The 14,654-nt window shown below is 46.8% G+C and overlaps 1 protein-coding gene across 4 annotated transcripts in view; it reads left to right on the top strand.

Annotated features, from left to right (window-relative positions):
• The first annotated feature begins 2,821 nt into the window (after positions 1-2,821).
• TOP1 (DNA topoisomerase I) overlaps positions 2,822-14,654 on the top strand; it is a 65,616-nt gene continuing 53,783 nt past the window's right edge. For 2 of the 4 annotated variants that reach the window (XM_084218103.1, XM_084218105.1), the window contains exons 1-2: positions 2,822-2,953; positions 3,451-3,475. In XM_084218103.1, the coding sequence (XP_084074229.1) occupies positions 2,921-2,953; positions 3,451-3,475 (58 nt within the window). In that variant the 5' untranslated portion in view covers positions 2,822-2,920. Of the gene's footprint in view, positions 2,954-3,450; positions 3,476-3,623; positions 3,722-14,654 lie in introns of those variants that run through there. The other 2 variants (XM_084218104.1, XM_084218106.1) reach the window with 1 other exon arrangement.

The raw sequence follows: 14,654 nt of genomic DNA, 5'->3' as shown, positions 1-14,654 counted from the left end.
ACTCCGAGGTGTGAACTTCCCCATTTATCTTGATAGGCTGTGCACAGCCTCGCCAGGGAAGCAGGTCCAATCACGTTAACCCCTTCACTGCCAGCCTCCACCGCGGAAAGGCTGCTTAGAATCAGAATCTCCTGAGATGGAAGGGATGATGCACAAGGATCCCCGAGTCCAGCTCCCACGCAGGACAACTCAAGAATCACCTGTGCTTGAAAGCATTGTCCAAATGCTTCTCTGACTCTGGCAGGCTTGGGGCCACGACCACTTTCACAGCGGCGTGTCCTTTACGAGCCTTCCTCTCCTTTGGCAGAGCCTCCTGTGTCCCAAGGGATGCCAGCGTGGAAGGGGGTGAGGGAGGTTCAGCCTCCTGGACGGTGGTGCAGCAGGTTATAGGTTAGGAGATCAGAAGGATTTTAATCATACAGCTCCTTGCAACAGATGGGGCCACACAGGTGTTCCAGCTTAATGTGTTTTGAACAAGCTGTATATATATAAATATAAAACCCTGCCTCTTGGGTTCTAACAGCAGAGCAGGGGATCCCTGCAGGCTCCAGCATAACCCTGTGGAAGACTGGGGACAAAACGGATCAGCATGGCTGGGTTTGGGAGGTGCCTCTGTAGGCTCACCTCCAGCAGGTCGCACAGGTTTGTGTCCCCGTGGGTTTCCGATGGCTCCAGAGGAGGAGGCTCCGTGCAGCAGATGGGAAGCGATTCCTGGGAGGCAGCTCGAGCACGGCTGTCTCAGCTGCAGGCTCCGCCGTGGTGTGAGAGGTGTTTGACATTCGAGCACAAGGTTGTGCTCGTCCCTAATGGCTCTGGCACTGCTGCGGCTCTGGCAGCGGTCGCTGTCAGGACCTGAGATACCAAACTGGGAAGCTCCCTGTTCCTCCGGAGCTCTCCCACCCGGCTGTCAGCAGGCTCCTGCGGGCAGCGCAGCGCTGAACCTCTCGTGTGCCGGTTTCGAGGGCTCTGCTTTGCAGCCAGACGTGCAGCGAAGGTGGCAGCTGCTGGAAGGGGCCGCGCTGCCTTGCCCTGCACAGGGCTGGCTGCAGCTGCAGCGTGCTGGGCATGCTGGTGGGTCCCTTTCTTGTGGCAGGCACAGCCACCTGAGCAGGGCTGCTTGGGGAGACAAAGATGCGAGGTTTAAAGTGAAATTGCTGCTTCAAAGGAAGAGCTTTTAGGAATTTCTAATGTTGGAAGCAGGAGGTGCCAGCCCGCTCCCAGGCTGTCTCGAAAGATGCAGCCCTGCAGCCCTGGATGGCAGCAAAGGAGGGGCTCAAACCCAGGGCAAAGCCGGCTTCCACCTCATTGTGAGTCAGGGGCACACACCTCTCTCTTCCCGGGGTCGGAAACATTATGTTCATTATGTTTTTATTTTAAAATCTATCAGTGACTAAAGCAGTTTGCATAATAAACAGCTCCAGAGCCAGAAATATTTGCCTGTTCTCGGTAAAAAAAGGAAGTCCTCAGATCCTCTTCTGAAGACGGTAAGAAAGTGACAGAGTTTTCCCTTTGCAGGATATAAATATGCAGTGCAAATAGGTGGCTGCTGTCACTGCTTACATTTTGATGTATCTCTTCAGATAGCCTGGCAGCGCCAGGTTATTTTAGTGTCAAATCAAAGCTCTGGTTGTGTAAAGAAGCTGAGGAAAGGTACAGTCTGTGTTGCAGCAGAGGATGGAAGCTCCAAGAAGACTGGAGGCAGTCCTGTGAGACACGTACCAGCCATGCATACTAAACCTGCCATTTAGTACACCGACAAGAAAACCCGTTTATAAGAGCTGCTGCGGAACAGAAATAAATGTCTTCAGGTTGGGATTGAGGAAGGATGGGTGTTTTTCTAGGCAGGCACGTGCTTCATTATCACATTACCTAAAAGAAAATAAAGCTTTGGCCCCTTTTTACCCTCCATTTCCTTGCAGGAGAAAGAAATTTAAAGAGCCTGCTTACGCCAGAAAAAAAACCTTGCGGGCTGATCCCTTTTTAATGCTCTTGTATGCAATGCACCAGTGCTGTCCTTGATTTAAACGAGTCCAGTGAGCCCAAACCTGCCTGATCTGCATCTCCCCGTGGTTCTTGCGGCCCCCGCGCTCCAGCCTGGTGCGGTGGCGTGCAGAGACGGACAGCGAGGGGGCAGCCCCACCGATAACAGAGACTGATAACGAGGGGTCTGCGGGACAGGGCCGCGCACCCACTCGCTTCCTCCCACTGGGAAATGCTCTAATTGCCCATGAGCTGGTGGCTATGGGGGGGGGGTCTGGTGAGACGGGATTTCAGGGGAAGCGCCGAAGGCCGCAGGGCTCGGGGGCTGCGGGGCCGTCGCTGCGGGGTTATCGCGGGGAGCAGCGGAAACGCCTCCCCTCAGAGCAGCCCGCCCGCCATGCGGCCCTGAGGGCGGGGCCTGCGGGCATGGGCGGGACCTCTATGCAAATACAGCAGGCGGAGCGGGGAGGAAGCGCATGCGCACTGCGCGCACGGAGCAGCACGGGTTCTTACACAATGCACCGGGCCGGGCAGCCGCGGGGAGGGGGCGGGGCCTCACATGTAAATGAGTGCCGGGTTTTGCCGCGCCATTGGGTGAAGGAGAGGAAGGGGCGGGACCGGATATGTAAAGCAGCGAGCCGGCGTAGCGCGCCGTGGGGGGGCAGCGGGTCGGAGCGGTCACGCCGGCGGGGCGTGGCCCGCATGCAAATCATGCCGGCTCTGGGGGCGTGGTTCGGATGCAAATATGCGCGCGGCCGCCTCCCGCCCCCTGCCCGTCAGTCCGCTCCCCGCCGCTTTAAAAGGCGCCGCGCCTGCGCAGAGCGCCGAAACCGGGACTTAGTCTGTTACACAACCTCGCTACGCTCCCCGCGTCCCGCTCCGCCCGGCGCTCCTCTGCCCGCCGCTCCTCCCGCTCCGCCCGGCCGCCCGCGCCTCCGGCATGAGCGGGGACCAGCTGCACAACGATTCCCAGGTGAGCGCTCCGTGCCCGCCCGCGGGGCGCGCTCCCGGGGGACCCCCGCCGCGGTGCTCGTATCTCCCCGTGCCGGCCCTGGGCTGGCCGCCTCGCCACCCCCCGTAACCCCAGCGGGGGGACCGTGCTCTGCGGCCGCCCCCATAAGTCTGGACAGAGCCCTGTCAGCCCAGCTTTCCGCTTGCGGTGGGATGGGGGGCGGTGGGAGCGGGGACCCGCGTGTGACCCCCCGGGCTGGGCGGAGAAGGGGAAGGGGCGCCTGCCGGGCTCCCCCGGCTCGCTCCCCTTTGGGGGGCTCGGGAGGGGCCCCCTAATGAGCTGTGCGGGGGCCGCAGGGCGCTTCACCGGTTCCCCCATCACCTTCCGCATCGCGCCGGGCTTGTCTCATTTAGTATTTAATTCCCCTAAAAATGAGGGTGAGGGCGGGGGTGGGGGTCCCCCGGAGCGCCGCGGACCCGGGCGTGCTGACGGTGTGTCCCTGTGTGCTCTCCCCGCAGATCGAGGCGGATTTCCGAGCGAACGGTGAGTGCGGCCCCGGCGCGCCCCTCGCACAGACATGGCGTCCCAGAGACTAAGTCCCGGCTCCGCGCTCACCGGCCCCATTGTTCCCATCGAGCTGCCAAAAGCGCCCCTTTCCCGCCGGGATCGGCCCCCCCCGACCCCCGCCGCCCCGAGTGGGGGCACCGCAGGCCCCCGATCCGAGCGCAGCGGCTCTGCCGGGGTCGCCTTTGGGCCCCGATTCCTCCCTGGAAAGTCGCCTTGTCGACGGTCGGGACTTAGTCTCTGCGCCATTTTCTTTTTCTCTCTCTCTCTGTGGCTTTTCTCTCCTTCTCCTCCTCCCCGAGCTGCCGCCGAGCCGCCTCTGCAGAGGCACCGGGCCGCCATCCCCGGCACCAGCCCCTTGTAACCGAGGGGAAAGCAAAGTTTTTAGCTTAAAAAAAAAAAAAAATTAAATCCCAAGTTGCCTTTTTTTTTTTTTTTTTTTTTTTCTTTTCGCAGGCTCCCTCCCCCCACTGCTCCCCGTCTCTGTTCCTTTGAGGGAATCCCTCCCTTCCCCTAAAATGAAAGGTGATTGCAACATGTTGCTCTTTAAAAGAAACTGCTGCATCCATTTTAAGATCAGTCTTATTTTCTTCCTGGCTATTTAAATGATGTGACTTTACCTTGTTAGATGGGGTTTTTTAAAATTAAAATAAAACCTACTTTTAAAAAACCCAGCAGACCATAGTGTAGACAATTCCAGAAAGGTAGACAGCATCACTTTAGGGACTTTGCAAGCTAACTTCATTTTGTTCAGAAACATTTACAGGAGTCCTGTAATTTAATATATATATTCATATATATACTTATATATAATTTTTTGTATATGTATATATTTATATATGGATATATATGCATATCTGTATATATGTATATTTATATTCATATATATATATACGCGCAGACGTACAATATTATCTTTTCTAATCAGCCTGTTGACTGCTAACTTTTTCTGATAATTTATTAATTTTTATAGGAAGAAGCTGATTGCAAGCCTGTCTCATTTGATAGGTGTCAAATTGAAGGGCTTAAATAGGGTGGAGGGGAGTTGAGGGTATACAACCAACCTTTGTGTGTATTCCTGTCACTCTTTGGGATGTGTGAGGAGCTCTGAGCTGTCCCCTGACTGCTGCGGTGGTAGAGGACAAAAAAGGTGGTTGAAAATATCTGCTTGACTTATAGTTACACTAATTTTTAGAATGCTTTTCTGGATGATGTCCACGTGCCTGGTTGCTTTGTAGGCTACAGCGTGTAAATATTTACAGATCTACGCTTGCGAGCACCTTTCGTTCTGTCAGTTCATTGGAATGTGATTGTGTGTGTGCAGCAGGAGCAGACAGTATCAAATATGCACGTTTTGAACTCTTCATTTCCATTCTGAATTTATAGTGGGGCTCTATAAATAATTGTTATCAGGAAAAAAAGGGTGCAGTGGATTTTGCAAGAAGTACGAGTGTAACTCTTGTAGCAATTTAAATGTAAGCTTATATAGGAATGCTTGTAGCCTTCTGGTGCTGGAAAATACTTGTTTCATCTAAGGATCATCTTTATTTAGGGAAAAATACTCCCTGGTAAGCTTTAGTTATTTAGTACTGTTGTACATAGAGGAAGTGATGTATATTTCACCTTTTGACTCCATCTTCCAGTGAACCTTTCAGAGGGATTTTTCTCCTCTATTGTGACCATGTGCTGTTTTATTCTTCTAAGAGCTTTAGTAATACAGCTCTTAAAACTCCTGTGGTTTTTATTTCTACCATGTGTTGAAGGAATTCAATACAGAAATTCAAAGTCAGACACCTTGATGAAAAAACCAAATTCCTGGTAAATCAAGCACACCCAACAAATCCATACCAGTGTAGGCATCAGCACCCTTTCCCTCCTACTGCAGTTATTTGTGACAGTCATGTAACATCACTGTCATTGATCAAAGGCCCCTAAACCCCAAAACCCTTTTCAGCACTGGAAGGTACGTGTAACACAGTCTTGCTTGGGGAATAATGCTGAATAGACACTGGACTCTCTCACCTGGTGACCACCCCTGATCTCCCTGAAAATCTGTCACCTCTCTTGCTCTGAGCCTGGTTTCTTCTGCACAGGAACTCTTTCCACTGGTGTGTTGGGACTTTTCACGGGCGGATACAAGAACAGCAGTTCTCCTTCAGGCAAAGCACCGAGGCTCTTGCTCTTATTTTCTTGTTTTTAGATCCTATTTAGTGGCAAAGATTAGGAGTGGGTGGCAGGAATCCCAAGTGCCAGGTTTGTTTTCCCCCAGATGTTTAGAATTGCTTTGTACTTTGATTATTGTCAGGCAGCACTAAACAGTAGAGCCAAACTCTCCTTTTAGGCCTCCTGTACTTCACATTTAGGGGAAGGGAAGTTTTTCTGGAGGCTGGTACTGACTCATTCTAAGTGTTCAGTGTAGCAGCAGTAAACATTTCTGTTAGTAAAGAGTGTTTTGGGTGACTTTTGGCTAGTGTATCAGCAATAGGGCCGCTTGAGCACTTTAAAGCTTCCTGTTGTTACTAATGTTCCTATCTGGGTCAGTGGACACACTACCTCGGGTTGTGGTCACACAAGTTGTTGCAGTTGCAATAAGTTGGGTGGATCTGCCCATTGCAGGTCACCACGGTGCAGCCTGGCTGTAGCTGGAGCCTGTGTCTGGTTACACACCCGTTTCATTGATGGCAGGGTAGTGTTGGGTGTGAGAGGGGGTGCCAGCAGTAAATACGTGTTCCTGGCTATTTCTTGTCATTAAATAGCCAGATCACTCTAAGCAAGAGTGTTCTGGGCAAATTCCAACTTGAGTAATTGCACTCCATTTCAATATCCAGGTTCTCCCCCCTGTTTGGCTGTAGTGGGTATTTTTTTCACCTTAGCTGTATTTTTAGTATCCGTACGCATTGCAAAGAATTTTCCATGTTCAGTCCTAGCAGTGCCTGTTTGCGGACCATGCTGAGAGCAGTATTGTGCTGAAACAGCCAGCCTTTTCTGCAAGTAACATCCTTGCAGTCCTCAGCATTCAGAAGGGAAATGGAGTCCAAAACTGTTGTTTCCATCTACAGCTTGGATGCTGGAAATGTCCCCACCTCCACAGATTTGGATTCTATTGAGTTTTGCCCTTAAGAGCTTTGTTACACAGGTTGGATGTAACAGCCTCTTACTACTGAGGGCAATGAGACTAAAAGCAATTTATCTTGACTTTAAGCTCTCCCATTGTGTTTGCAGAGTGCAGTAGATAAAAATTACTTTTGTTTGCAAAATAATCAAATTGCATTCCAAAACTACTAAATTCTACTAACTGCTATTAGTGCCTTGGCTGCTCAGCAGCCTGTGATCAGAACTTGTGTAAAATCCAGAACTGCTCAGTGTGGAGACTGAGGACATCACCCCAAGCAGTGCTTTTTGCTTCCAGTTGATTTGGCCAGTAATGTTAAGATGCAATTTGAGGTCAAGTATCACTGGAGTAACCATTACAGTGCGTTAACAGGAGTCAAGTGTGAATTTGTCCAGCCTCACAGAGGTGGCTTCTGGAATTCAAACATGTTTGAAGGAGGGGCTTGCTTTAACAGTGAGTATTTTTTTGGAGAAGAAAACTGAAGCCCTTACTGCTGCAGCATCTTATCAGGAACTGACAGGTTTTTTTGTTGGCCCAAGCGCTCATGGGGCATCTGTGTATTTATCAGGCTGGCAACACGAAGGAATGAGCAAGAGGGAAATTCAAATTAAATAACAGGAGTGCTGAACCAAATGCCTTACAAGTTAAGGAATTTCAGCACGTTTTATGTTTTGCATTAAATTCATGTTTCATGGATGACAGAGCTGTGCAATAAGAGGTGTGGGTGATTTAAATGCTAACAAACTGTAGAGCAACATAGCAGAGATCTTTAGGATTTCTCAGTGGTTGTGAAACAGTCTGTTGGAGACCAGATTTCTGCTTCCTTGCTGCTGCCTTTGCTGGCGCCTTCTGGATGGGTGAGAGTTTTTTGAAGGAGAGCAGGGCCACTTCTGGCATAGGGTTGTGTGTACCTTAGCACTGCTGTTAGAGCCACTGTGCTAAACAAACTGCACGGATTTAGGAAGTGTGAAGGCACTGCCTGTGCTCTGTGTGTGTGTGACATGTCAGGGAGAAACTGTCTTTTAAGTTCCCTGGGAACGTCTCAGGAATGCTTTAAATGTCAAACGTTTGGCAAGGGATCCAAAGTACAAAAGGTAATTAATAGTATTTAGGTGCAGATTGATATCTCTGCTGAAAATTTCCTTTGCCTTTTCTGTGATACAAGGAGATGAGAATCCAGAAGAATGTAGCTTGTTCCTTCCTTGCATGGCTCCCTGCCTTCGCTCCAGACTGCAGTGCTGGTGGTGAGGCTGCATTGTGGGAAGTGCTGCCCACAGCCTCAGAACAATACTTGGGTAGTTTTAAGTCTGCAACCACTTAGATGATTTTTTTTTTTTTTTTTTTTTTTAATTTCAGAAGTATTTTACATAAGACGCCAATCTCTGCAAAGTTTCTTAATTTGTTTTTGCATTGATTTTCAATATGTTCACAGCAATCTCTCTCAGGGCTTGTTAGGATATCACAGTGTAGCTTCGCTGTGGGAATTTTCAGATTGTGATAGGTGAGGGTACTCTGAAGTAAATTTCTCATTCATGACACTTCTCAGAAATGTAAATAAACATATTGTTGGTAAGCTGTTCTTCACTATCATGTGCTACATAAGTTGGTTGCATTTATTTTCCCCAGCAGAAGCCTCAGAAGGGCTTTGCTAAAGACCTTGAGGTCTGTTGTGTTAATTGTTCTGACACATTCAGCATTTAGGTTAAAACTTAATGGGTGTCTGGTGGGAGTAGGGAGTTGAGTGTGTTTCTGGGAGCTGCAGCCGACTTGTGTTTTTGTTAAAACTCAGCAGAATTACTTAAATGTGCTGGAAGATGTGTTTCGGGGGTTAATGGCCCGTGTGTTTCTTCCTCCTAGCAGGTTTTCTTAAGATGTTTCTTCTTTCACTCCAGTGTTAAGCACTCTCTGTTATTAATGTGTTATCAGGGCTTCTTGGTTTACTTTGTAAAACATGAAAAATTTTGAACCAGGGGACCTGTGTAAAAGTGTGGTTTTTTTTTTACATGGCTTCATGTAAATTAGACACACAGCTCATAAATGTGATCAAGCACAAATCAGATTTAATTTCATTTACAACTGTGACTTCAGATATTCGTTAGATAGTTCATTGAATTCCAACCTCCTGAGTTGCACTGTCAGCAGAAACTGCAATAATATGTAATTATAGCAAGTACTTAACATCTCATTGACTCAGATTCCTCTGTTAATGATTTCACTGGATTCCTGTTAAAGTAATACCTGCTGAAATAGCACAAGCCACTGCCCTGTTAGAGGGAGGCTCCAGGTCAGATTCTTCCTGGTGTTGTAAATTGGTGTAGTTCTGCTAAAATCAGTGGAGCACTGACAGTGTATCTGCTTTTTTTGTTACTGGACTGCAGGGATGGGCTTTAATGTCACAGTGACTATTTAAGAGAAATACAGTTTAATCTAGGAAATCATTGCAGATTTTTTTTTTCCTGTGGCTTTTCAAGATGGGACAGTTTCTCTTTCAAGTCTGCTTGAGCTGGTTGTGCTGATACAGTTTTTCATATCCTTGTAGAACATGTAGAGCATTCACTAATATTTATTGGCTTATTAAATTTAATTGATTTTGTGGCTTCCAGTTTTATAGATACTGCTCCCTATTTTATAGAAAACCTCACACTCCAAAACATGGGAGCAAAATCTATTTAGTGTTATATATGCTGCTTCTGCCTGGGTTTTTGAAGGTCTGTGTCTTAGCTTTCCAAATCTGAGAGAAAAGAGTTGATGTTGAAATCAGTGTTTATTACATTGCTGTCCTGGGACTGTCCCTTTTGACAGAGCATATGACACATCTGCCTGTACCTTCTCTCTGCAGGACTCTCTGTTCTGAGCTGTTCAGCACTGTCAGCATTCAAATGTGGATCATCTTTAGATTTCAGAATGGTTCCTCCTGCTCAGGGAATGAGGGAAGGATATGAGCTTGCTGTGGTTCCAGCAGCAAGTTTGCTGCTGTTCTCCTCTTCTGAGGAAGAGGAGTAAAACCCAGTTCATAGCTGCAGTAGGATTTTACTCCTTTTAAAGTGCTCCCAGTTACTGTTGTCCTTACTCTGCCAGTAGCTGCCTGCTGCAGCAAGTCCTCTCTGTGTGCTCTGGTGGCTTCCACTGTCCATCAGTGGTTGAACACTGGAATTACTACAGCGTGGAAGTGCTGTTCCAGGCAGAGCAGAGAGAGCCTTTTCTGCTGCAGGCTCCTGCTATTTCCTAGCTCAGCTGAACACGTTGTAGTAGTGGTTTCCCGGTGTGTATGAGACTACAGTATTTTTAGCACAGCGTTTGTTCAAAATGTCCTGGCTGACATAAATGCTAAATAGTTCCAGTGGATTTAATGAGGTTTATAGTTGGAAATATTTTCATCTTGAATGCTTGCTTTTTAAACTACTGATCTTAGTCAACTGCTGTAATATCTTGCGGTGTCACAGCAAGAGTTAGGGCTTTTGGAAGGTGATGTGAAAAGAAAGGGTGAAGTTAAATTTGGATTCTTGTGACCTGCATGGTATAAGGCAGATTAAAAAATTGGGTTTGGCTTCAGAAATGTGAGCATACCTGCATGTTTTCAAGTGGACATTTGGTTTCTAAATTTGACTTCTGTAGCTGCTCAGCTGATGAACAAGTGAGAGCTACAGAGTTGAGAATGAAAGTGGAGAATGTGGAGCAGTAGTCAATCTTCCTGAAATTTGTTCTGTTGTAACGTGTACTTAGCATCAATGATTCTCTGACTTCTTTGAGAAAAAGTTAGGATTTTTTTTTTTTTAAATCCGTGTCTGTGTCAGCAGGAGCGGTGGCAGGAAATACAGTTTTGTGCCAGTCCTTGCAACAAATAATCTGGGAGATCCTCCAACTGGTGGAGATCAGACTTGATGCTTTTGGAGACGTGGGAGACCTTGGCAATTAGTTCTCTATTAATACTAATGATAGAGATGGAGTTCTGTAATGAGGGAAGATGAGTAGGAGAAGGACAGCGGTTCAAGTAAGAATTACCTCGCAAATTCTCTAATGTTGTCACAGAGTTCTGGTGATGTTTTCCATCATCTCAAGGCCTGTTTCTCTGCTAGAATAAAATACTGGGGAAGTTCATCTTGTTTGATGGCTGTTGCTTGAGTCTGAACAGTTTCTCTTGGAGGCGGTTGCAGCAGTAGTTCAGTTTGGAAGAATGACTTGCACTGCCAGCTGCTCTGGGCTTGGGATCTGCCTGTTCCCACTATGAAGGAGTCCCAAGGACGGGCAGCAGTGAGCATGCCTTACTCCTGTCTTGGGAGGCTTTGGAGGCGGGGGCTGGAAAATGTCTGAAGTGCTTATCTTGATGGGATGGGGGCAGTGCAGGCTCACTGGAGACACAGCAGGAAAATTAGTGTAGGTGCTTGTCACTCAGCCTCTGCAGACAGTGTCTCCTCAAGAAAAACACCCTGCATCTCCACCTGGAGTACTTAAACCTTCTAAGTCTGAAGGTGTTGACTTCTGAAATCGGGATGATGGCAGGGTAAAGAGGGACAGCATCAGACTGTTTGGGAAATGGTTTTAATTGGAGGCTCCTGTCAGTCTCAAAGAGACAAAAGTTGCTTCCTGCAGAGCTTCCGATCAGTAGAGGTTTTTGGATTCCTTATTGATATTTTTGACGTGAGTGTATTTGTTCATGTTCACAAGCCTGCCATATGCTTTGTGCAGTTGTGAGCTGTGTGGGTGTCCCTGTATGTATTTTTATCTTATACCTTCGTCAGAGAAGGAGCTTTTTAGGGAGTGTTAGCAAGACAATGGCTTTCTTCTCTATTAGTATTGCAGAATGCTGAGCCTCATGGTGCCCACTAAAAGACGGAGATTTTCCTTCATAATTCTGCCTAGCGTAGACATGTTACAGACACATGGACATTCATGGAATTCAGCTTTGCAGCAGAGTAATTCTGCAGCTGCCTGTATCTTTCCATCACTGGAGAGAGATTGATTTCTGCCTCAGGAAAGCTTGGAGTGTACTTGGAGCTTCGCTAAAATATTTTTATCAGTCTGTGTAACTCAGCTTTGGCCATGTCCATTAAACTCATGTTCCATGGTGGGGATGTACTTGTGTCCTGGTTTTGGGCAGGCTGGAGTTAAGTTTCTTAATAGTAGCTGGTACAGTGCTGTGCTTTTGGATTTGGTATGAGAATAGTGTTGATAACACACTGATGTTTTAGTTGTTTGGACAACTAGCTAAGTGCCTGCTGGGTCTCATCAGCTGCAGTGTACAGCTGACAGTCTCTTTCACACACACAGCATTCAGCACATAGTGCAGCTTTATTTGGGGGAGAAATACTCTTACATTCTCAATGAAGGCATAGTTCTGGTTCTTCATGATGTCCATTTTCTTCCATAATGCTATTTTTCAGTGATTTTCTAAAAATAAGACCGTGGTGGCTTTTATTCCTTATTGCTCATTTTGTAATCCCAGTCATTGATTTGCATAGTGTTACTAATTTTTGCAGCAAGCATCCAGGACCTCAGTAGTTGAATATTTTGCTGTGTTTAGGAATAAATGATAAGAAGAAATTAAATATGAGATCTGGTGTTGAACATGCATAAACTGCATACAGCTTTTCTGTCTAAAAGCCACTATTTTGCTGCCCTGAAATAAGTTTTACCAAATGCTTTGGAATTTCTGAAGTGTTGGGCTCACTCTACTACTCAGTGTATGCAGCAGGAAATTGGCGGTTGTTTTGTTTCCATCCAAATGTCTTGTCAGTTTGGTGCAGCTAGATGTGTGGCAGTGTCTAAAGGGAATAATTTAAGAATTTTTAAGAACAGTTTTTTAAGACATTGGCCAGAAATCTGGCTTCATAGTTAAAAAGTCAAGAAAATAATTGCTAGGGATGAAGCAATCCCCAAGTGCAGATAGCTTTTTAATTTTTTCCTGGCATTTGTCACATACTCTGCTCTGTTGCCTAACATAGCTTCTGACACACGAGAGCATGAACTTGTAGAGTGTTATTCAGAACATTTTTTTCTTTCATTTGTCACTTCTGTACACATTTTCAATTGAACAACATTGCAGCAGCTTTTCCTGTGCATGTAACATGGAATAGATGACCTGTACTTTAGGGCCAGGGCAATGTACTTTAGTTGAACTTTTTATTGATGGCACTGTTTTACTACTCAAGCCTTATCCCAGTATTTGAACAAGGGCCAGACTTGTCAAAACAGCTGGTCCTCTTCCTCTGAGGTTGCACTTTCTTGTCTTGCAGAGGTGGCTTATAAAGAACTTTTAGATGCTTCAGTGTTTTTTCCCCCTTTAAGCTATAGTGTCTGTTGCAGATTTTTCAGTAGCTGGAGGTAGAGTTGAGAAACGTGGTGATCTTCTAAGTAAAAGGCAGAGATTTCTGCAGTCAGGGTTTAAGCACAACTTGTAAGCAGAGTTTTAGGAGGAGAAAAGCACAGGTAGTAGCAGGACACAGACTCTGTTACATACAGTCTCTTTGGAGACCTGATAACCAGGTGGAAGGCTGTCTTCCTTCATCTGCTCTGCAGCAGATGCAAGTGGATGGAGTTTGTGCTGTCCTTAGGGAATTAGTAGCTGATAAGGTGGCAATTCTTATTCCAGCTTCTGGTTCGGTGCAGTGCTGCCTTGCCAGCTGTCAGCTTGTCTGGAGTGCTTGGTGCTCTGCTCAGGACATGAGGATGAAGGGTTGAATGTGAAGAGAGACTCTTTTGAAGCTGAATGCAGGAAGCACCAGGGAGGAACATTTTGTTACTCATGGATGCTGTGTCTGGGTTTAAGGTCATTTGTGCTGTACATTGTTATCTTGTCCTCAGGCCATATTGTTTAAATAGGCAACACAATGGGGAAAGAGGGAGTACTATGCTCTTCTCAGAGCTGGAGAAACCAGAACATAGTGGAGTGATTTTTTTTCCAGCACAGAAATAGATGTAAAGCTGTCTGGCTAGGATGGAGATTCAGTTCCATCTTGGACACTTGCTCCTGACTTTTAATTCCTTCTCCAGCTTAAGACTGAGGTGCTTGTCAAAGGGCAGCACATAGTAAAAAAAAAAAGGAGCTTCTGCAGTTTTAACATATTGCTATATATGAATCTCATCTCAGGAGCTAAGGTGGGCATTTTTTTCTGTGCTGCTTTATTATTTTACAAATACTTATGATACAGTACAAATTAGAAATGTTGTGTGGAATGTTCTGCAATTAGTGAAATCACTGGATTTGCAATAGGGAGACAGTGTCTTCCTGGTTGGTGTGCAGGGTTCTGGTATCAGGTACATCAGTCTCTTGCACCATACAGCCACCTTGCTATGAGTGTCTCCTAAGTGGGCCTGGAGCAATAGGAAGAGCAAATTATGTCTTCTCCCAGTTTGTGAATGCTGGTGAGTGTGTGAGTAAGATCAGTTTTTGGAAAGATAAAATAGCTGGGATGGGCAGGTACTGGTTTAAACTTGCCTTAGGAAGGCACCTTACAAGTCAGACGAGCACTCTCCAGTTTAATCCAGCCTTTTGGGAAACGGGAAGCTGGAACTCTTGGGAGATCCATGTGAAGGGAATGATTCATTGCAACACAAGCAGCGTGTACAAAATGGAGGGATGAAGGAGAGCTAGTGACGTACTCTGAGGTTTGTTCTCTAGAGTTAATGACCACCAGATGGGGAATAAAAGGCAGCCTGCTTTGCTTTGGAGGACCGGGAATGTCATTGAGGCTGTTAAAATGTGCTGTATCTGTGGTAATGCTGCTTGTGCACAGCAAACCCTTTGATGTGTGGATCAGAGTTAACTTTTCTTGCTGGTGTTTCCCCTCAACACTCGGGGTTTAGCATGGGTTTTGGCTGAAGATGAGCTTCTTGCAGTGTGGTTTGCAGAGCACCTCAGGGATACAGAGCAAAAGTCTTTGAGTCCTTTCTGCAGTAGAAAAAGTGAGGTGTGGGTGGTGTTCCTGTGCACAGCGTGAGTGGCCAGACACCCAGGGGCAATCAGTTCATGTGGACAGAAATGCCGTGCAAGATGAGTGAGATGAACTCATAACAACAGTGACCTTGACTAACTTCTGCAGCGTTGCC

The sequence above is a fragment of the Fringilla coelebs genome, assembly GCF_963513975.1.
Source record: "Fringilla coelebs genome assembly, chromosome: 18".
Classification (NCBI taxonomy): domain Eukaryota; kingdom Metazoa; phylum Chordata; class Aves; order Passeriformes; family Fringillidae; genus Fringilla; species Fringilla coelebs.
Note: the sequence above shows the minus strand (reverse complement) of the source record. Positions and strands in the feature narration are given on the sequence as shown.